The sequence below is a fragment of the Tachypleus tridentatus genome, chromosome 5 (genome assembly GCF_004210375.1).
Source record: "Tachypleus tridentatus isolate NWPU-2018 chromosome 5, ASM421037v1, whole genome shotgun sequence".
Taxonomy (NCBI): Eukaryota; Metazoa; Arthropoda; class Merostomata; order Xiphosura; family Limulidae; genus Tachypleus; species Tachypleus tridentatus.
This window is the reverse complement of record NC_134829.1, coordinates 14,140,395-14,165,109: the sequence shown is the minus strand read 5'-3', so window position 1 is coordinate 14,165,109 and position 24,715 is coordinate 14,140,395. Positions and strand designations below refer to the sequence as shown.

The following is a 24,715-nucleotide window of genomic DNA, read 5'->3' as shown; positions in this document are numbered from 1 at the left end:
AATTATATGAATCTTTTACAAGGGAAGAAATAGCACAGTTTTTTTTCGATAAGAGCTTCTACTATGAATATTGTACTGGGTATCCCAAAAGTCTGGACTCATATGGAAAAATACACAGTTTATTGTTAATTTAATTATTATTCAAAATGTATGCAGTTAACTGCCATACACATGTAAAATATTGGTATACTGTGCCATCAGAGTATTATCTTTTCTGAAATATATGCCCGGCATGGCCAAGCGCGTTAAGGCGTGCGACTCGTAATCCGAGAGTCGCGGGTTTGCGCCCGCGTCGCCCCAAACATGCTAGCCCTCCCAGCCGTGGGGGCGTTATAAAGTGACGGTCAATCCCACTATTCGTTGGTAAAAGAGTAGCCCAAGAGTTGGCGGTGGGTGGTGATGACTAGCTGCCTTCCCTCTAGTCTTACACTGCTAAATTAGGGACGGCTAGCACAGATAGTTCTCAAGTAGCTTTGTGCGAAATTCAAAAACAAACTGAAATATATACAAATAACACTAGAAACGCGTTTGTTTAACTTTAAAAATGTAATGTCTATTCTCCGTATGGATCCAGACGTCTTGGACATCCTGTACTTTGTCAACAGGCAACAAACTTACTGGTTCCAAGGTCAGTGTAAAATTATTATTCATTTCACAACACTTATATTCTAAAGATAAATGAAAACAACATTCAAGTCAAGAGTTTCAAAAGTAAATAGACTGATGGAACCAACTTCTACAGCTATGTTCCAGACATAAGTAAACGTATGGAAATAATTTCTACAGCTTAGTTCCAGATGTAAGTAGACTTATGAAAACAACTACCATGTAGATATATATATATACGACTCTTTAAGTTTAAAGCGAGTATTGTGATTTAGATGATTTAAGTATAGAACGAATGTTAAATTTAGTTATTTTAAAAGCAATAGCATATCGTAAGTTTGTTTATGTAAGAGAGTATGAATCATACATTGTACAGCTCAATTATTATGAATTGACATTTGTTGTATTATTGCGTTACGTTACTAGAACTTTCTAAGTTTTTCTCGCTGTTTTGATTGAGTATTATTGTATTATAACATTTCGTAGTGTGTAAAACAGGCTAGTCAACGTGTCTATTAATTTTTCTGCCTCTTGAATAGATTACAAAAATAATGTCATGCCTTCTCTATTCGCTTACGTGGTTCCAATGCTAGCACAACTTATGCAAACTTTCAAGCCGCTTCAAATTCTGATGAAACACGTACTCTGACAGAACCGTCTATGCATTTTAATGTATCTTTTTCAGTTAATTCTACTTAAGTTTGCTGGTCATTGGATTCAGCTAGGTGATGTTTTTCATTATCTACTGTTAAAGAAACTCAATAGTTTCAAGTTAAAATTAATGGTACAATTTTATAAAGTTTAACTATCTTTAGTTTTTAGGGCTATTTATATTAACATTCTTAAAGTATCTCTGGTTACAGGTGTCTTTGCAATTCATAATTTATGGACTGTATGCACTGTATTTGGGTGGAGATTACAAACTACAGATGTGGAGTTAATCTCTTTTCAATTGCATCTAGTATTTTCTCTAATCTGCTAGGGAGAAACAAATAAGATTTCAATTTTCTGTCAGCAGCTACATATAAACCTTGAACTAACTTAGATAATTCTGCCCTACAACTTTTCACTGTAAACTGTTGTGAATTATTTTGGACTCTGGCATTAAAAACTAGCATTTCCGCTCCTGCTTTGTGAACTTCTCTTTGCTCAAGTTTAGTATGAGTTAATTCACTAGTAGTATTTACTAAAGCTATTGATACTCGTCTGATTTCTTCATGTTATTCAAATGTCTTAGTCAAATAGTTCATCATAGTTGCCTACTCATCTGTTAAATGTATCGTTTCTTTAGAAACTCGTCTTTGGTCGTCTACTTTCTTATTTTATTCTGTCAAGTCTTATGATGTTGTGGCCCGGCTTGGCCATGTGGTTAAAACAGTCGACTCGTAATCCGAGAGCCGAAGGTTTGAATCCATATAACAAACATGCTCGCCTTTTCAGCCGTGAGAGCATTATAATGTTGCGGTAAATCCCACTATTCGTTGGTAAAAGAGTAGATCTAGAGCTGGAGATGGGTGGTGATGACTAGCTGCCTTCCCTCTAATCTTACACTGCTAAGTTAGGGATGGCTAATGCAGATAGCCCTCGTATAGCTTTGCGCGAAATTTAAAACAAAACAAACTTATGCCATTGCAGTTTCTAAAAGAAAATTTAAAATACTTCCACGTACATTAATCAGTCTATCTATGTCTGTCTGAAATCTAAACGTTACTTTTGATGTCGCTTAGTTTTTCAATAATTCGTCGAATTATGCATGATATTTATAAATTAACGTGCCATAATTATTTATTAAAACTGTCTGTATTATCCGTAATATTTCCATTATGGCTGCTCCTTCATTTAAATTAAAATTTACAGTAGGTTCCCGTTTAAGAGATTTTTTCGAATATCACCAGTTCTTCCTTTAAACGTATCAATTATCTTACGTGTTGTGAAAATGAAGTATCTCCTACAGTTATCCATATATCCTACCTTAGTTTTTATTGGAACAATACGCCCATCTTGTCCTGCTAGTATGTCAACAAGTAACATCACAACAATTCTGGAGTATCTAAACATATATCTACAACTAAGTTACATAACTTAAGTATTGAAAGAAATAACGTAACATACACATACATGCAATCGCACATAATATTACTGTTTGAATAAATATAGCAAATGTGATTATCAAGCTAGCATATGGTTAAATGCTCTTATGACATTTACTTTATTATTACTTACATACTTTTATGCGACTTGGTCTGTGATGTTACACTTTTGGGTTAAATCTTAGTCTTCGACTTCTAGATGCTAATGTTGTTTCTGTTGTTTGGTTATCGGACCTCGTGAACTAAAGTGATAATGATATACCATTGGTATTTACGATGTTTATTCAGATATAATGATTTCTTCTGTTTCGTCATCCTTTCTATTTCCTGATTCACTGTCTGGTTCGTTCTCAGAGATAGATTCAACCATTATCCTATTATAATCTGCATTCTATATCTGAAGTTACTGCTTCTTCTTCTGATTTTTATACTCCAGTTTCTTCTGTCTTCTGTTTACTTCTGTCACATGGGTATGGTTTCCATTCCCTAACTTTCTTCATCTTATTTACATCTACTAACTGTTTAGTTCTGTTATATAATTCCCGAGTTTTATATTAATTGGACTTGTTTACTTAGTCATTCCAATCAGGCCTTTCGGTGTCTTTGCTAGCTTCTTAGTATTTCCGTTTTTTAACACTAGGGATATACATTATTTGTTTTTGTTTGTTTTTTTAATTTCGCGCAAAGCTACTCGAGGGCTACCTGCGCTAGCCGTCCCTAATTTAGCAGTGTAAAACTAGAGGGAAGGCAGATAGTCATCACCACCCACTGCCAACTCTTGGGCTACTCTTTTACCAACGAATAGTGGGATTGACTGTCACATTATAATGCCCCCACGGCTGGGAGGGCAAGCATGTTTGGTGCGACCGGGATTCAAACCCGCGACCCTCGGATTACGAGTCGAACGCCTTAACACACTTGGCCATGCGGTCCCCAAGGGTATACAACAAAACCTTATCTCCTATGTTTATAATACTTATCTGGACTTTCTTTTCAGCTTATTTCTCTTTTTGCTCTGCTGCTTTTGTTAAATATTTTTCTGCTATTTCAAAAGCTAACTGCATTCTTTTGATCAACTCAGTTTTATAATTTTCATCTATATCATAACTCGTTTTATTAGATGTTAATATTTCCTACATTGGTAAAACCACATCTCTACCATGCAAATATTAAGAGGGGAATTATTGTGTAGATTAGTTTTCTGCACCTCTACAAGTTAGTAATGACAATGATATCTGTTCATTCCATGTCCTTTGTTCATCTTTTTCACAATATTGTGAGATTCTATTTAGAAGTGTTCAAACGAATCTTTTACCAGGCTGTTAGCTATCGGATAATAAGCTGTAGTTTCAATTCTGCTCATTCCCAAGGTTTGAAACAATTTCTTTCATTAAGTGAGAAATAACGTTACCACCTCGATCTGTTAAAGTGTACTGTGGCACTCCATGCCTGGCAAATATTTGATTTACAAATGTTTTTGTAACTGTCTCAGCTTTCTGATCAAGTAAGCATGTGGCTTCTGGGTATCGAGTTAACTAGTCTGCTACTACTAATACATATTTATTTCTACATAGTATGTTGGTAGAGGACCTAAGATATCCATAGGTACTAACTGAAAGAGTGTGGTTAAGTTTGGCATTTTTTATAAGGGAACATCTTTAAAATGTGGGATGGATTTTCGCTTTTGATATTCTATGCACGATTCACAATAATTTTAATACATTTTCTCACGTTTTACCAGATAAACATATTGCTTATTCTATTACATATTTTCTCAAATTATAGGTGTGCTGCGAAAGGAATGTCACGATAAGTTCTCATAACTTTACACTTTAAGTTATAGGATACAACTAATTGAATTATTTCTTCTCTAGTTTGTTTATTGCTAACTCGTCTGTATAAAATAGATATCAATCAAGCATCTATTTAGCTTCTAGTTCTTCTCTCTTAAACACTTTTTAACTTAATACATTGACTACGGAATCCTCTTTTTGCCCTTTGATTATACGAGCTAGATCCCAATGAAATTCACAACTGTTTACTCTAATGTTTGACTTCCTTTATCAGGTTAATCACGTTTCTCTTTATTTTTAACATCTTCTACTACGTTTCCACTTAATGCAACTATGTTAGATCATTTTCTACCTGATCTGTGTCTAACTTTGAAATCACAGTCCTGTAATAATAAAGACCATCTAGCTAATCTAGTTTATTTGTTGTTTTTTTTAAATTAAGCACAAAGCTACACATTGGGCTGTCTCTGCTCTGCTCTGCTCACCACGGGTATTGAAACCAGATTACTATTGGTGTGAATCCGCAGACATACTGCTGTGCCACTGGAGGACATATAGTCTAGACAATGGTTCTTTTCAATGTCATTAACCATTGTAAATGGGCATGATCTGTAATAATGGTAAATTTTATACCGTGCATATATAACAAGGAAATGTTTTAATGCCATATACTACAGTTAAGCTTTTCTGTTCACTTACTGAATAATTCATTTTAGCTTTTCCTAACTGCCTACTTTAATTTTCAATAGAGTGTTATTTTCCATTCTCATCTAATTGAGAAAATAAATCACATATAGGAAAAACTGACACGTCTGTGTTTAGAATAAATTATTTAATAAAATATGAGTAACTCAAGATCGGAGCTTTCAATACCGAGTTTTTTAATTTTTCAAAACTTATCGTTTTTTGTCTCTCCGGCGAAAAGCTGTCTTTTTCAGTCAATTCTGTTAGAGATTTGGTTAAAACTTCAAAATATGGAATGAATCTTCCGTGAAAATCTGCAAGACCTAAAAATGTACGTATATCTTTTAGTGCTTTTAGGACTGGGTAGTTTTTGCATAGTTCAACTTTCTTTAGATCAGGTTTTACACTTTCTGCGGTTACTACGTGACCCAAGAATTCCAGTTGCTTTCTTAAAAAGTGGAATTTGCTTGGTTCGAATTTAAAATTAGGCTTATACGGAATCTATCAACTATGTGTCTCAGTTCTTCTAAACGGTCCTCAAATGTTGATGAAAAAGCTTTGATGTCGTATAAATAATAGAAACATTCTGAATCCTGAAATCCTGATAATACAATGCCCATCAATCTTTGGAATGTGGAGGGAGAATTGCATAAACCAAGTGAGATTCTGTTGAAGTGGTATTTTCCTGAAAGTAATACAAAAGCCGTTTTTGCCTTTTCTTCTTCTAACTCTATTTGCCAATAACCACTTTGCCAGACCATAAATGAAAACTATTTACTGCTACCTCACGTGTCCAATATCTGGATATTGAGTAACGGATACACTAGTATCTAGAAGTAATAAAGTTCAATTTTTTTTTAAAGTCCACGCAAAACCTCAAATCGCCGTCTTCCTTACGTTGTAGTACCACTGGTGGTGCACAAGGACTACTGCTATCCTCTGACAATAAAATAATTGTGTAGACAAGGAAACAACAAAAAGTAAAATAGTATATAAAGTAATGCCAAAAAAACTCGCTAAATTAAAATAACTTGATGTAAAAGGTGATGTTTCGAACAACAGATTTTTATCAAGTTACCGGTTAACAGTTTCATTGCCACTTATTACCTGATGAAGGGCTATTTTCTTGCTTTATTAATAAAGTTATTTTAACTTGTCGAGTTTTCACCCCAATTTTATATACTATTTTGTATTTTAATACTATCCTCTTTTACAACTTGATCAAGCATGTTTTGAACACATGTTTTAAATCAACTCTGTGTTTCTCTGACACTCTATAGGATTATTATCACTTAATACTATTTTATCTTTTATCTTATTTGTGCACCTATTAGAATCTCCTTCCCCAACAAACATCTTTCTGTATTCTAGCAACTGTATCAACGATTGTCTTTGCTTAGTTTCTACATCTCCTAAAATAGAACCCCAGTCTATTTTATGTGATCAGGCCCTCGTCTTATCAGTTTGTTCCACTGATGTCATCTTTTCTATACTTCTAGATTTACCTACCACATAAAAGTAGTACTACTTTTTCTTCATTTACGTTTAAAATATTTATATACTTGTCTTTTCCATTCCCACAAGCTCTATAAAGGTATCTTCATCTATTTTTAATAGTTTTACCTTGGCTTCCACAACAGTTTGACTTCTGTGAGGTACTTCCATAATTTTAGCTAAACGTACAGATATTCTGTGATTGAAACTCTCCTGTTAAGATGTTCGATTACTAAGGGTAGAGCCATCTGAAAGGTTTGAAGCTATTTCCTGTCTAGTTACTATTTTAGCTTCTTCTCTTAGTCTAGTTTTTACTCTGCTAGTTTTATTCTTCTGAAAACTCTTATTTATCTTAGAACTTTTTTTTATTTTCTCAACGTTACTGTCTTCTTTGTCTATATTTTTCGACTTACTTTTCCTCTTTTTACCTCCCCTACTTGTCATCGCTGCATGAAATGGCATCAGTGCTATTTGAAGACTGGTTTAGATCCTTATCCTTGCTACAAGCAATTGACGTTGAACAATCTCTAGTCAGCGAAGAATAATTTATTGCTTCATTTATAGCAACATATAAATTGGAGGGAGCAAACCCTTCAAAACTTAAGACCTTTATTTGAACATGCAACTTAACTGAGGTAAGTGATATACTGGTATCATAAGTGTACAAGAAAGCTTGTCCAAAAATAACTTCTGTATCTAAATCTGCAATTTTCTTTTTTTTTTTACAGATGAAAACGGGTGTTCAATTTAAATTTGTCCCCCACTGGGACAGCGGTAATTCTTCTGATTTACAACGCTAAAATCAGGGGTTCGATTCTTCTCGGTGGACACAGCAGATAGCCCGATGTGGCTTTGCTATAAGAAAAATTCAATTTTTTCTTATTTTCAATTGTAATCCATATTTATCTAATGTCTTCACTAGATATCCTATGATAGAAGTTAACATACAATTAGTTACTTCTTCCCAGGTGTTATTAAGTACTGTTAGAGTTCTTTTGACAAAATCTGCACTTAGTAGAGACGGACGAGACATGTATCCTCTAATAACTAACATGTTAAGCTTTCTACTTCTGTTACTACTACTCATGACACTTCGTTAATGTACCTTATGCTCAGTCATTTGTTCCATACCGTCGGAACTAATTTTGACACGTAATTCCGTCGGAATCAACTTTTTTTGGCTGTTCTTTGCGAATTGCTGACTTAGTATTTTCTGAAAACTTTGGTAAATAACTTATAGCCTTGGTAGCTCATTCTTTATTCATTTTCATTATTACTCTGAGTTTATCGCCGTATGATCCTGAAGTCCATAGGCAAAGTACAAAAGCCGCGCCTGTCGTTTTTCTGATAACAGTTTTCAGCTAATGCCTTGACTTATTGTAGTTAAAGCATTTTAGACAATCAGTTTTAGGCTGAGTTGGGTTTTGAAAGTTAGTTTTATTTAACTTTTACTCTCTAACCATGTTTATGGCTGAATGCTTTTTATACATTTGTTCTTCTCGTATTTTTTCTCTGGTAACTGCTTCTGTCAGATCTGATAATGTAGCATCAGATATGTTTGCCTCATCTACGTTTCTTCTGGTTACATTGTTAATTAACCCACTATCATAATTTTATTTCAGGGTATCCTGAACAACCTGGTGGATGTCTGTATGCTCTTCTTCATCTATTTCCTAAATTTTGCAGCCTATGTCCAAATCCTCAGACGGATTCGCCTTTTACTTGAAGTGTTGCTTGTGTTCGTTTCATGTTTGTGTTAGGAATTTCTTGCATACCATATTCTTCTGAGGATCTACGAGCTACTACTTGAAATTTGTAGATTCTGTCCATTGTGCACAAGCTCTGGTAAAATGCTGACTATTACCATCTGTTCTTTTGGGCATCGATCTAGAGTTATATTCTTGCAACTACATTGATAGAGTTAAAAAAAAAAACTTTCTACATCTTCATCTGGTTTGCCATAAAATACCGGTATGGCCAGGGTTAGATGAGTAGCATCTCTTTGTATTAGAGCTGATGGCTATTTACGTTCTTCATTATTATTATTAATTCCAGTTCAACCATCAAAAGCAGATCTTTTCTCTACTTTAGGTCTAGAGCATGCACTCTAGTTAGCAGTAACATCAGCACCAACTGTAGCCATTATAACTTCTTATATCTGTGCTTGTTTAACTTATACGAAATATAATTATTTACCATATTTTTATCTGGCAATATTATTAGTGAAAAAATAGCAATTAAAAGTTAAGTCTAGTTAGTGTAGTATGAGTCTTGCACTTATAGACAAACTGCCATTTTCTGTTTTAATGTCTTCCTCGGTAACTTAACTAAAAGAACTGGAGCAACTGGAAAGTCAGGAACAACCTAGAACTCTTTGAAACTAACTAGAGGCCGGAAACAGCTCTGCTGTTAGGAACAACCTCACTTTTTTTTTCAGAAACATAAATTTGGCAGCATAATCCATTCAGACTCATGGAGGTAGACATCAAGGTGTTTGGTCCAGCAATTAAAGTGGTTTTTTTTTCCTGTATAGTATATGTCTTGAGTAAACATATTTCCAACTAAGTGGTATCAGATCATATTTCACGTCTCTTAACACAATTGTCTAAACTAACATTTTCGTCTTGTTGCAATCACTTTACATAAGGATCCTCTCCATTATTTCTGATATGCAGACTGTGCGAGTTGCTCTTGACAGAAGTGTTCAACGTTCGCCTATCGTTAGCATTTCACAACTATATTATTTTGCAACACGTTCGAAATTCATTGTTTAGTTTGGTCAAAGCATGTGTTTACCGTAAAACGACAGTTTGGCTCGTGAGAAAAAAAGCTGAAACGTTTGTTTAACATTTTGCAACACAGCCGTAAGATGGTGGTGGCAAAAAATAAGAAAAGTGTCTGTCACTGTGGATTTTGCTACTAGACGAAATAAAGACAACTCGCTAGATTTACTAAAAGGAGGAATGTCTATTACCATAACTAAACAGTGCATAATTGATGGACAGCTCAAAATAGCAAATTGGTCAACAGTGCCAAAGACGTTAGAGCATTAAACAAACTATGAAAAATGTCAACAAATCATAAATTGCCATTAGATGAAAGTTGATGACAAGAACCTGAAAGTATTATGAAACATCGAGTGCAGTATCTAATGGACGGATGACAGGTATTTATGTATGCCGATTGATGGAACGGTGAGAGGGTTTCCCATAGCAAAAATAAAGATGAACACTCCATGTCATGTGTATGAAGGCATCCATCTATGACTTGGTGATCAACAATATACCAGACAATAGATTTTTGGAGAAACCATACAGAAAGGAGACTGATGACCGCATCTGCAAGTAAAGAAGAGCAAGCAAGATATTAAGCCTCTTCAAGTCTCGTAAAGTGACATCCTTAATGTGACTCTACAGGAACTGAAGAAAACGCAGAATTTACTGTAGAAACTTTGGGATTGTGCTAAGAAGAAAGTGAAGAACATGTCCATAGAAAAGAGGACTAGAAGCAAATGGTTGTTCTACTGGGAAGTCAAACAGATGATAGTACCGACAGAATACTCAAGTGATGAAGTTTGCTCATCAGTCAGTTGTGGGAGGATATGTATGAGTAAAGAAGATGGCAAGCATAATCACCAGCAACTCTCACTGGCCAGGATCATTGGAAATGTGACCAGATTCTGCACATCATGTGACATCTGCCAAAGGACAGTACCTAGAGGGAAGGTAGCCAATGTGCTACTGGGTGAGATACCTCTCATAAAAGAGCCATTCAGCAGAGTACCTGTGGACTTGATAAGACCACTAGCACCTGCAGCTGATGAGGGTAACCTGTACATACTGACAGTAGTCGACATTGTGACATCTCATCCAAAATTCATAGCACTGCCAAAGATTGAGATGGATAGAGTAGAAAAAAGCCTTCCTGGAAGTGTTCTGAAAAACAGGCTTTCTCTAAAAGAAATGTTGAGTAATAGAGAAACCCAGTTTACTTCAGAACTTATGCAAGAGGTGTGCAAATTCATCTGCACTAAAAACTCTTTAACACCCAGATATAATAGACTTTGTGAGAAAGTTAACATAGTCTTAAAGAGTATTCTGAAAAAGATGTACCAGGAGAGACCATGCAACTGGGACAAGGAGTATTATTTGTTTACAGAGAAGTCCCACAATTGTGTACAGGATTTTCACCTTTTGAGTTATTGTACAAAAGAATGGTACGGGGTTTAATGTAGACACTGAAAGAACTGTGGACATGAGAATAAAAGTCAAAAGTCAGGAAAACACGACCGTATGTGTTAGATCTCATAAAACGACTGGAGGAGACATGTAAATTTGTTTGAGAAATCTTGTATGCATCCTAAAGCAGTCAGAAGCACTAATATAGCGAGAAGGTCAAGGATTAACTTTTCAAGGTAAGACAGAAAGTCTTATTTCTACTACCCACAGACAATAACAAACTCACATTGCAGTGTAAAAGACCTTTTGAAGTACAGGAAGTGGTCAACAGAATGGACTATAAGCTAAGACAAGAAAATCAAAATTTACCACACCAATCTGTTGAAACGATACTTTGAGGGAGAAAGGAAACCTAAAAGGTGTAGCTAATTGAGATACATATGAACATTGCAGGTGTGGCTGCCATAGTTGTAGAACCAGAAGATGGTGACTTTGTCATAGAAGACGAAGCCCTACTAGGTCTAAGATCATTAGATGGAAATGAGATGTACAACGAAATTACTATGAGTGAAGAACTGACTGGCAAGTAGAAAAAGAAGCTACAGCATCTACCGTGTAAATATCTTCACAAGCAAAATATATCTTGTACAACATAAGACCAAGACCAGAGATTCAAGCAAGGTGATGTCTTCTGTGATAAGAGAAGTCGGGGTAATATTAGAAGCCAAGATCATTGAGCCTTCAAATTCAGCCTACTCTTCACCATTGATAATCCATGAAGAACAAGAATGGATTAAATTACTTTTGCATAAACTTTCACAAGCGGAAATTACTGACAAAATTTAGCTCTGAGCCTATGAGCAACCCAGAAGCTATATGGGGAACTTCTTTTTCAAGATCGACCTCAGTAAAGGTTATTGGCAGATCCCAAAAATAGATAGAACCAAAAGAGAAGACAGCCTTTTTAACAACAAATGGATGTTTTCATTTCAAGATGCCATTTGAGTTAGTCAACTCAGCACTGACATTCAATCACGTGAAAAGAAAGATGTACAAAACCACCAATATTTAACATTATGAGGACGACATTCTGACATATACAGCTAAATAAGTAAACCATCTGAAGAAGCACAGAGTGCTGGAGTTTATTGGACACAAAGTAAGCAACTGAAAGATAGCCATGACAAATGAGAAGCTAATCTGCATACAAGATGGCACCAGCGCTGACGACCAAGCATCAAATTAGGTTCTTCCTGAGGTTAACAGGATACTATTGGAAATTCCTCCTAAACTATGTTGGAGCTGCTGCACCACTGACTGATCTGATTAAGAAAGGTCAACCCAAGTAGGTGAAATGGAACCAACAACAGTAAATGGCATTCCAGAAGTTATAGAACATGTTGGGAAATCTGCTATGTTTAGAATTCCAAACTTAAACAAACATTAATCATTCAGGTTGATGTTTCAGACATTAGAATCAGAGAATATGTAGATGGGTCATTTCCCCTTAAAGCCTGGCATGGCAAAGCGCGTAAGGCGTGCGACTCGTAATCCGAGGGTCGCGGGTTCGCGCCCGCGTCGCGCTAAACATGCTCGCCCTCCCAGCCGTGGGGGTGTATAATGTGACGGTCAATCCCACTATTCGTTGGTAAAAGAGTAGCCCAAGAGTTGGCGGTGGGTGGTGATGACTAGCTGCCTTCCCTCTAGTCTTACACTGCTAAATTAGGGACGGCTAGCACAGATAGCCCTCGAGTAGCTTTGTGCGAAATTCCAAAACATTTCCCCTTATGCACGTCAATAAAAATGTTTTCAAGCAATAAAAATACTCTGTGATTGCACATACCTGTTTGGTCATCATATATGCCATCCATAATTTTCAGGGCTACCTCTAACGAGAAAGATTTCATCATTTGGGTGCATCATCAGCTCCTTGCTTACACCCAGAGGCGAAAAATCGATATCGCAAGGACCATAATGGGCACTGTACCTTCAGAACTACTGGTTCTGCATTGAGGCCATAAACAAATGCAAATATTGCTGTAAACTGTATGAGTAAACTTTGTAAATAAACCAAAAAGTATTTATATATCTTTCGCTTAAAGAGAGACTTTATTGTTAGGTATACACGACTGGTCCCATTTGGATATAGTGCAAATATTAAATTTATTTTTATAAGGAATATTTATCACGCATTTGTTATTTAACTTTTTTTTTTTTTTTTTACAAATCATGCGTTGTGAAGTTCACTAGTTGTTAATTGTTGTATTATTATATAATGTTACCAGTACCTTCTAAAGTTTTCTCATTGTTTTAAATGATTATTGCATCCTGACATATCATAGTATGTGGAAAATTCTAAGCCTTGGTATAGCTACAAATACAATACAAAATGAAGTTTAAGTTAGATAGATAGATCTAAACTGAGTAATTGTGAATTCAGCCAGAAAACGAGTACTGTGGCAGATTTAAAATGAAGTTATCATAGATTATATTGTGATAATAGAGTGGAGAAAAGTAATTTGTCTTGTCAACTGTGTTTTAAAGAGACTGAAACAACCTGTGTGAACTTTAAAAAAAAAAAAAAAAAGAGATAATTATTTAAGCTCTAAATATAACTGTGATATCCAACAGTGTAATGAGCATTCGTATATGTTTGATTTGTTTTAATATATTATTTTAAAACAAATGAACTACATATTCTTTATTTAATGTTGAAACTTAATGCCAACAAATCATTACCCCTACTATAAAGAATTTAGCCCATACATAAAACCTGACATTATTAGGAGTTTAATCACTTGTATAGTTGGGTTTAAAATGTTCACTCTATCTACCAAAGGAGTTATCAAAAGTTCAATCCAATAAATAGCGTGGTTCAAAATAAGTTAGTTATTTGAGTCAACAATAAAACTTTATGATAAAACAGGATGTATCAAAAACCTCTACAACTATTAACATTTGAAAAATACAGAATCTTGAAAAGTTACATCTAAGTGATGCTGCAACATCAATTACTGCATACGAGCATAATTAGCTAGTTAGACAGGGTTAACAAGTTTAAACTAGCGAGTGTATGTGTGTGTATTAATGAAAATAAAACTTGTAAGTGTAACAAATTATTAAATGGTACTGATTAGGTTTACATCAGTTGGTTATGATACCAGAACACACAACTAATAAAACATGCACAAATACTTCAAGCCATTTTATTTATTATGTCACTCCAGACTTACAAAAACATCAGCTTTTCAAGGAAAAAAAAAGCCAAACTTTTAAGCTAATTTTTGCTTAACCTCCTTTATTTATTAGATTAACAAAAGTTAATTTTCTGATGATCAAATATAATTTGCTTCATAATCAAATACAAGCTAATAATTTATTTTCTTCACAACAGACTTTGTTGATCCCTGTAGAGGTTAATAAAGTCACCACACACAAATTTACATTTTCATTTGCAAAAGTTCTTCTCATAATTTATGAAAAGTGATGTTGAAGCAATTATAACAAGAAATTCAACAAAATAACCAATGTTATATAATTGTCTCAACAAGTATAATTGGGTGATAAAGAGAAAACATCAATTACTGTGATAAACTTTACAACATATGACAGAAATAATAAAACTGTTAAATTCACCTGAGGATATATATGGAAATTTATAAGAATAAACTAAACAGTAATTAAAAAAAACACAAAAAATTACCAAATTAAGGTAAAATCATCTGTACTTAATAGTCACTCTTCTTACAGCAATATCATCATGAAGTATTGTATTGGCAATCTGAATAAAAAATGCATATATCTCCTTTTTTGATATATAAAAAAACATGTAAATATCATCTTATGTTAAAGGTAACAACTTGTTGATAAAGCATAATAACAATGATACTTAAGAAACTGAAATGATAATTTATTATAATGAAATAGTTCAGTAACAGTTTATATTACCATTTACAAAAATGTTATCTAGTGAAACTACATTAAAATCAAAAGCAAGGAAATAGAAATTTTACAAAAATATCTCACCATATGATAGATATGCTGGTTACTTTGTGAAATATTTTGCAATATGATTTTTGTAACTGAAAGCCCAAACTTAAACAGGATTCAAGCAATGTTTTTAATTTGTAACACATGTAGTATTTATATTTCACACAAGTTTAACCTGGGAAACTGTGTGCACAATTGGAATTTTTAATGTTTAATAGCATATAATACATTAGTTGACAGTAAAACTAGCAGCTGATATAGCCATATGTATTTTGTTTTCACAATACTTAAATTCAGTTTCAAATCTATGCAACAGTCTTTTCTCAGAAAGATATGCAATCACTATACAAGCATTACAATCTTCCATCCACAAGCTTTTATATTATTAACATTAAAATCTTCTATCTACAAGTTTTCATTGTTAGAAACATTACAATATTCTGTCCACAAGCTTTCATTACTGGAAACATTACAATACACATTCACTGAGCTGCACCATACTGTATATAAATCAAAAGAGTATTGAGTAATTATAACCTACTAACTTCATTCTAAAAGTATTCATACACTGAAAAATGAAAACAATACAAAATTTTCTTTGTTGTCACAACTCAAAGAATCTAAAACACACACAAATTATAAAGTTGAAATACCATGAAATATAAACTTGAGGAAAATTTGTAAACAAATAACTCCACATCACAGTTTTGGAAGTGAGGTAATATTTTACTATATTAACAGTATGAGTCACATTCACCACCTATGGTTGATATATATTAAAACAAAATAACAGTGCAAGTGAATAAAAGAGAGTAGAGTGATCCTTATTACAAAAAAATAATTTGCAAATAAATTTTGTCAAAACATAGAATGATTGAACAAAATATACATATAATACAACATGCATACTTCATAAAAAACAGTCATGCAAAAAATAAATTATAATACATGCTATCACAGATAAATCTAAACAAATTTTATCAACAGAAAAAAATTACAAACTAACTCTTCAACTAGAAATAAAATGTGAAATGGTCACTAAAAATTGGAAGAAAGCACTACTGGTAAAACCTTGATACTAAATATACATATTTTAGTAGAACTTTGAAGCTGAATGTATACAGTTCAGTAAAACTTACATATACATTGTACCCTCTTCAAAAAACATAATGTACAAATTTTGGTATGACTTTCGACAAAACTTACACAAATATAAGTAAAACCCACAAAAACAATGTATCCTGTTCAGAGCCAAACTTTTAATATACTTAGGAACTAAATGTACTTCCTTCAACAACACCCACACATAAAGCAGAAGTTGAGTGGCACCTGGCATGAACTGTGGAAATCTTTAATAAAATCTGAAAGCGTTAGAACCTTTGGTAAAACCTAAAAACCTCTGTAAAACCTAAAATAAACTGTAAAATAACTTTTATTAAAATGTAGAAACAAAATGTAAAACTTTCAGTGACACTCACTTAAAAGTGTACACTTTTCAGTAATACCCAAATATAAAATAAGTTAAATCTAACAGAAAAGTGCTCACCTCCAGTAAAACTTAGACACAGAATATAAAAATAATTCATGTTACGTATAACCATTTACCCAGTCTAGATGCAGGATACCTATAACAGCTGAAAAATATCATTACTCACTCTTTATCATAGACCCAATCCTACAGATGTTCATACTGTAACTTTACCTAGGTCTATTTGTCATACTTGTTTCATTGTTCCTATAAATAGGATTTTAATCCATAATTATTTTGTTTTTCTTGTCCCCCCTTCTTTTTAAATTCAGTCAGTGCAAACGGAAAATATTTTCATGAAATGTAAAGCCTAGTTTCAATGTGCAAGATTATCTATTATTTTCAATATTTCATTTTTTTTTCTTGAGAGGGTGGCATCCTGATATGGAACTATTTCCTCCTTGCTTTCCCAGATGTGCATTTTTGCCCAGAGGGATTTGTTTCAACATCTTTCAAATGAAACTAATAAACCTGCTCCAACACAAGAGTAGAGTAGTTATCAATATGATTTTGTCACTGGCACAATATTTCTTTCAATTTTTATGAAATTATTTCTGTCTGTTTTTAGTATGGTTGAAAAAGTATAAGTACTTAAGTGACTAGAAATCTCTAGTGTTACCTTTACACCCCATAAAATTGTGACACACACCCCCCACCTCCAGGCCAAAAATGGAATTTAAAGTATGATTTTAATGGCATAATCTGGAGTTAAAAATCAGAATAATCCCATCAAAACAGAAAACTGTGACATATCTGGAAATGTCCCAGTGAATTTAAATCCTTAGTGTACAATAAAAAAGGAACCTTACTTAATATTAAAAAAATAAAATTGTTATCAAGGTTCTTGCATTTGTAAATAGCTGTCATTCAAGTAACAAACAGCAAAGTGTATACCTCCAAACAGGTGGTAGGGGCATTAACACTTTTACTAATAAAGCAGAGAGCAATGTTTCAACTTTTCTAGGTCATCCTCAACCTGTTCTCTGCTTTATTAGTAAAATGTTAATACCCATACCAGCTGTTCAAGATACATTTTTATTTCAAGTAAGTTTCTTGTCATCAAAAAACATAAAAGTAATGCCAACAAGATTCTTCTATACAAAAATAACTGTAATATAATTATCTCAAAAAGAGCACTTAAATCATACTATTCAGTACAGAAACTATAATTATCAAATTTTGAGACTCGTATTATTATTTGAAGACTTTTAAGTTATTTTCACTACACTGGATTTTCTTTCAAACAAAATTTAATTTACATTTTAACTTAGTGTCTAAACAGTTTTATAATCCCTTCAGTAATTGTTTTACTGAACATGAGCAAATTAAACAATATTTTCAAAACAAACCCTTACCAAATAGTCCAATTAACACCCTAATTATAGCAAGATTTCCTCACTGATGTTCTGCTTTTGGGTTATCAAGCTAACGGGGTCAATAATAACTTAAACTTTAAAAATATCTGTATTTACATATCAAGTTAAAATATCACTTCAAACATCACAGATGAGTTTAAAACACAAATATTAATGTCAGTGATAATAGCTTCTACTCAAGTGTTCCTATTACCTTATTAATACTCTTGTCCTCATTGTAAAGAAAATAAACAGACTGACCTTGAGATCAGAGATAACTTGTTTGTAGAAAACAACAAAGTTGCAGAAGATATTAAACCTTGAATTTTTTTAATGCATTAAGAGTACTGCATTCTGGTACAAGATTACTACCATAAAATTATTACAAAACCAAAGAAATGTGCAGATTAAAAATAAAATGACACACATTAAACAATTTTAAGTTTTCTTACACATTTGTAAACAACTCAGTTTGGTCATAATTTAACACCATACATACAACATTAAAACCCACACCAGTCTTGTAACACCAGCTCAGTTTGGTCATAATTTAACACCATACGTACAACATTAAAACCCACACCAGTCTTATAACACAAGCTCAGTTTGGTCATAATTTAACACCATACGTACAACATTAAAACCCACACCAGTCTTGTAACACAAGCTCAGTTTGGTCATAATTTAACACCATACGTACAACATTAAAACCCACACCAGTCTTGTAACACAAGCTCAGTTTGGTAATTATGGTTTAAAATATAGTTACGCATACCATATTAGAATTTAGACCATGCTGAATTTCACTTTGGTAAATGTGGTCACTATTGATATTATACTTCAGTCAAGCCTTACAAATTACTTGACAAATAATGGCACAGGTAAATAAAGCCCCTTCCATAAACCTATCTTAAAGACTACTAAATTGCCTTGAATGAAACATACTATCACATGTTGTAGACTAGTATTAATGATTAAGTTACAAAGTATACAGTGAATATTTCAGGTTCTTATAAAAAGAATTGACACTAGAAAATCAATTAATGAAACTCAAATTAACAATGAGGAATTGTTCTTATGAAAAAGAAGGGCAGTTAGGGAACTAATCATTAAAAACACACACATCAGCACTGGACAGTTACACTTATAGAAAAACATCTACAAAATTGCATGATGAAAACTCATACATTAGCATGAAACAGTTCCACTTATAAAAAGTGGATAGTTTGATAAAAAAAAAATTACATTCATAATAACAATGTAGATTATAAGCAATCTTCAAATCTCATACAACAGCAAATGTGTGATTAAAGTACTATTATATCCTCTTACTGCTAGCCCAATAAAGTAATATATTATTAAACTTAATATATCTTGTTGTGATAAAACTGAAATAGAAACCCTTATAACCTGAGTGCTTTCAAAAGGTGGACCTATCAAAAGCACTTGGATTATAAAGGTTTCTATTTCAGTTTTATCAAAACTACATGTTTTTAGCACATTGTGAATATACCTTGTTGTAATATAGCATCATATTTATGACCAGTTTGTTTGTTTTTTGACAGTTTGAAGATTAATTAATTCTAAACATTTTTCAAAAGTTTTAATATTAAAATATGCTTGATGTAAGGACCCTTAAGTTGTTATTGGTTTTATGTAAAAGAACTTGCAAATTTATGTTTTTATGTCAATGTATTAATAAACCTTATTTCTTATTTCAGAATAATTGATAGACATTTGGAACAAAATCTTAACCTATAAAGACACAATAAATGAATACAAATGAGACATATATACAACACTGTATGTGAAACAAATTTAAAAAATGTTGGAAAGTTTCAGAGGCTATAAGAAAATATGCACAGTTTATGGAGAAAGTATAATGAACATCAGGAAGTATCAACAATTGCTTGCAAGGTTCTGATCAGAAAAATGTGATCTGTCTCATTCCTCATGTTTTGAAAGGCCAAGATCAATCGATAAAGATACCCTACAAGCCATAGTTGAAGCAAATCCAAAGTTGACCACATGAAAAATGGCTCAACACCTCCATATAACTCATACAACAATTATTTCAAACCTCCAGAAGCTTGGAAAAGTTTTGAAGCTTGTACAATTGGTTCCTTATGATTTGGTGGATAATCAGCATGTTCAGGGGGTCACCATTTGTTCATCTTTGAGAACAAGACTAGCTAACAAACCATTTCTGGTAAGAATTGTTACTGGCAATGAAAAGTGGTTCTTTATGAGCATATTCAATATAAGAGACAATTGTTGAATCCCTGTCAGACACCTGTTCCAACATTGAAGAGTGGCTTACACCCATAAAATGGTTTTACTTTGTGTTTGGTGGAATCTCAGAAGTGTAATCTATCACAAAACTTTGGATCCAATTTAAACAATTATGGTTGGAACTGTCATCAGTTGCAGTGCTTACACCAAGCACTGTGAAAAAAAAAAAGAGCTGCATTTGTCAATTGAAAAAAGTGTGCATTGCAAAAATGACTCAAGAAAAATGTTCAAGCCTTGAAATGGGAAGTTGTACCTCATCCATCCTATTCGCCAGATCTTAATTCATCTGATTATCATCTTTTCAGATACTTACAGTATTACTCAGATGTAAAAGGTAGGCAAGTAATGAGGAACCCAAAACTAACATAAATTTTTTTTTTGAATCCAAATCAAAGGAATTCATAACTTGAAACAAAGATGAAATTATGTCATATAAAATGAGAGAAAATATTATCCTGATCAAATTTGAAATTGAAGACTAATTTTTGTTAAGTTTATTTAAGTATTCAAAATACAACAGTACTTTCTTTCCAGTCTGATAAATATCTTAAGTTAAAAACCCTAAATGTCCAACATTTTATATAGTATGTAATAAAACAAACTTCATGAGGCAAATTACTATGGCTTTACAAATGAAGTAATGGAACATACTTTACACATGGGAATAGGAAAAAATCCTCGACTGTGCAACAAGATGTCTACAGAGAGACCACATCTGTGTGTCGTATTAGCTGTCACATATATTGAAACTACATTTTGCTTTCAATCAATACTTTTATGAGTTACAACACATATTTCACATTCTCTTCATTAAACAAAAAAAAAGAAAGAAAAAGGGAGAAAAAAGGTTTTATTTAATATGTCAACTGTCTTTTCAAATAAAATAATCCTAAGTCATAAAAGCTTTGAGATAATTTATCTACTGGCTTTAATATTTTTATGTAATATTTCTCTTGGTTACATCAATGAGTGAAGCTTTTCTGAACTAGTTTCTGTGAGACAATAACAATATTAAAAGAAAATTCATCAACAAATTTTAAAAAATACATCATGTAACATGAAGAGAAATACATAAAATCTGGTATATATTTAGCCATTGAAATATAATAGTTATAACTGGTATTTACCCCACCACATTTGTGACATAACAAAACCATGAGTTTAAAACACTTAATTTACCATTTTGTAAATTAAGTAAAAGAATGACTAATGTCATTTTCAGTTATGACAACTTGTATAAAAATGTAACAAAATTAACACATATAAAATCACCATCACTTTCTCAATAATCCTGAGCAAAAGCTAACCACTATTCAGTTAAATTACAACTATAAACAAAATCAAGCCACTCCACAACACTACCATAACATATTGAATATACATCAAAAACAGACAAAGTACTAATTTCATTAAATTGAATTAAAAATGGTTCTTCATCATTTGTTTCCTTTCCAGAATTGATCTAGTCTGCTCCGAGCTCGATCTAGGACATCAGATGCTAAAGATCTTCGAGTAGAAGGAGTAATAATCTTCACAGGTGGAATATCATCTGGTCCCCAAGATGTTGTGGGCATCCCTAAAAAAAACAAAAAAAAATTTGAATAAAAAATCATTACTATAAAAGCCAATAAAAATAACAATATGTATATTAATTACAGAAACAATTATGGTAAACTCTCTCGTAAGGACAATATAAATAAAGAATATACTAATTACAGCAAAAATATTTTGTAAAGCAGCATAACTAAACCGTATATAACCCCAACAAAAAAAATTACAGCAAAATCATAAATCCATTAAAAATTTTTACTCAATGAAAAAACATGGCAAAAAATTATTTGTTATACAAAGAGTGATTAAAAAAATTGATATCAGAATACAGTCAAGACAATCAATGTTATTGGATAGATAGTTTAAAATTGCTTTTTTTTTGTTAATATTATTGTACAAAACAGTGGACAAGTGACAAGTAACACCTACTTGTGTCATCATAAATGGAAATGACAAACATTATAACAAAATAATTCTAAACCAAGTAGGAAATTTACCTTTTTAGGAAGCAATTTTAAACTATGTATTGATTTGCCCTGGTTTCATTCTGATATCAATTCACTTAGTTGCTGTTTATATAACAAATAACTTTTATCTTGGCTGCATTTTTTTTCTTTAACAGCACAATTGTTTTTGGTTTCAGATGACATATCATTTTGTAAAATATACATATCTTTGTTATACATGTATTTAATGGCAAAAAAAATCTTTGTTAGTGTTAACACTAGGCACACAGAACAAGATAATACTACACTTCAATAGTAAGCAACAGTCAGAACTTGGATAATTTTGTTCATAGTCTGCCAGTCAGCTAAAACCACTTACAAAGCATACATATTAGTAAGTACACAGGAATAAACTGTAGACAGTAAACACACACCCTTCACATACTGGAATACAAGCAAGTTCTATGGTTATATAGCTTGCATGAACTACAGTGTACACAGGCATACAGTCTTTTGTATATGGAAAATAAGATTATGAATTAAATTTACAAATAAATCTATTTAATTTGAGGAAAGAAGTAATGGCTGTCAACACACAATTCCAATCACGAATCTCAGGTGTTTACACAGAAAACTAGTCTGAATTTCACCCGCTGGCACAAACAATTTAAAATTTTACACGAAAATTACTTGTCAGAATTTCACAAAATTTTGAACAAAAACAAAAGTAACAGTGTTGTTTATTCCTGTAAAATATAAAGGAAATATAAAGTCTAGATTTTGCTTTAGATAAAACCAGCCCTGCAAGCTTACTATTTTGAAACACAAACACTATTTCAAGTATAGGAAACATGATGGAAGTAATGGTATTAATTTTAAATTAATTAATTGAAGATCAAGTTGATGGCTGAGGTTTGAAAATTAAACATTCATGTCATTAAAAAATTGGATGCACATAAATGAAGAAAAAAGAAAAGTGAATAATATTGTCAGATTCATTTAGGCTATATTTTGGTAATGGTTCTAAAGATTCAATTCATTTTTTTAAGTGATGATTACTAATGCCTTGATGGTTTAAAGCCTCGAAAACCTAAAGTGTTTCTGTGAGATTCAGATGGGCTGATTTTGTACACAATCATATTGTATAAGAAGACTCTTGGTTGTGGCTGCATATTCTGGGGCATGCATGTTTAGTTCTTTCTTGGCCACATGACTCAACAACGCAAGTTGTGATTATTATGATTTGGAATAAATGTTTCCTTACAGGTTTGACAATGTGACTGATCTCTTAATATATTTTGTGTACCTTCATGAAATTTGGCAAGCTTTCAGTAAACATTATAAGTCTTTCATACACATTAGATTTTTAATTAAATATTTTTTACTAAAGATTTGTCCACAAATATATGGAATCAGTGTTTGTTGATTGCTCCAATTGCAAAGTGATTTTCATGATATTATTTGAAACACTTTTCTTCATCTGAAAATTTTAAAATAAATTTTTTTTTCAGTAACCTATACTTATTCTGTTATTTTATCAACTCTAACTCAATATGGACTTGGTTGATTTCAGTGATCTCCCAAATGACAAAAATAAAAATAGCAAGTCAATCTAAATTAGCCTTTTTTTTTTCTAAAGTGACAAAAACTAAAACTTTTTATCATAAATAGCTTAAATCTCACAACAGTTTATAGTTAATTTTACTGTTTTGTTGCCCTATGGATTCTAACTAATAATCCTACCACACAGCAAACTTGTAGCTCATATTACTGTACTGAAACATTTATACATTTATTTTTATAATCATAAATAGAAAATATTCATAAAAAACACAAAACATAGTACTTTCCTTTGATCTCTTGTTTAAATTTAAGTTTACATTATTTATAATGATGGTACATTAAATAGCTTTTATTTACTGAAATAATGCACCTAAGAACACAGAATAATAACATTCATAGAACAAATAGTGTACAATAACTATCATAGTTTAACTGGTTTTCCAACTAAGAAAAGAGGGGCATAAATTAATTTCCACTGCTGTCTAAATTGAACATTATGAGACAAATTTTTAAACTGAAGACAAAAGTCATAACGTTCTGCACTGAAAACAACATAGCATTATATGTCATTTGATGGGTTAAAATTTTGCCTTTGTATTGGTTATAAATTATATAGTATAAAACATCAAAAAGAGTAATGGCAACTTGTAAAAAAAGAGATTATTACAGGTGGATATGGAAAGGTCTGATTTTCTAGTTTATGGCTCTGTATAAATGAAGTTTGAAGGATACAGCAATTGGACTTTGCATTAGTAATATCTATATTATAATGAGTAATGTACCTTAATTTCCATACAAGTCACATCTCACAAATTATAAATTATTTGTACACAACCTAGTGAGACAAATTAGCTTTATCCACCTTTTATATATACTGCACATTAAAAAACAATATTCAAAATACTTCTCTTCCTCCATAACAGTTTACATGCCAACACAATAATGATGCCATACTTCATTATTTACAAATTAATAATTTGTCAACTATGTCAACATATTTACAATATTAAAAAACAACTATCAGTTGATTTTTAACTACTTTTCACATATTTTTTTAACTGACTTGATTTTACTTATGTGCTATCTGATGTTCTTTAACAAGTTATGATCAACTGATTTTTACTGGGTAATCACTTGATGATTTC

General features: G+C 32.3%; 2 protein-coding genes across 11 annotated transcripts in view; one reads left to right on the top strand and one right to left on the bottom strand.

Moving 5' to 3' along the window:
• Window positions 1-33: 33 nt before the first annotated feature.
• LOC143250571 (uncharacterized) lies at window positions 34-21,585 on the top strand. 2 transcript variants are annotated; one of them, XR_013028244.1, is made up of 3 exons: window positions 34-799; window positions 19,440-20,344; window positions 21,466-21,585. XR_013028244.1 is itself a non-coding variant. In XM_076501330.1 (2 exons), the coding sequence occupies exon 2, from the start codon at window positions 10,150-10,152 to the stop codon at window positions 10,894-10,896; it is 747 nt and encodes a 248-aa protein (XP_076357445.1). In that variant the 5' UTR covers window positions 53-799; window positions 8,290-10,149; the 3' UTR covers window positions 10,897-13,971. The 2 variants fall into 2 exon arrangements, 1 of the variants encoding a protein (XP_076357445.1); XM_076501330.1 differs by lacking the exons at window positions 19,440-20,344; window positions 21,466-21,585 and adding an exon at window positions 8,290-13,971 and having other exon boundaries at window positions 53-799.
• LOC143250568 (uncharacterized) overlaps window positions 14,036-24,715 on the bottom strand; it is a 140,533-nt gene continuing 129,853 nt past the window's right edge. For all 9 annotated transcript variants that reach the window (XM_076501323.1, XM_076501324.1, XM_076501322.1 and 6 more), the window contains one exon: window positions 14,036-21,586. In XM_076501323.1, coding sequence (XP_076357438.1) covers window positions 21,447-21,586 — 140 coding nt within the window. In that variant the 3' untranslated portion in view covers window positions 14,036-21,446. The remainder of the gene's footprint in view (window positions 21,587-24,715) is intronic.

What these genes read in the sequence shown, in the direction of transcription:
- LOC143250571 (XM_076501330.1), top strand. Translation starts at nt 10,150, where the DNA reads ATGTCCATAGAAAAGAGGACTAGAAGCAAATGGTTGTTCTACTGGGAA.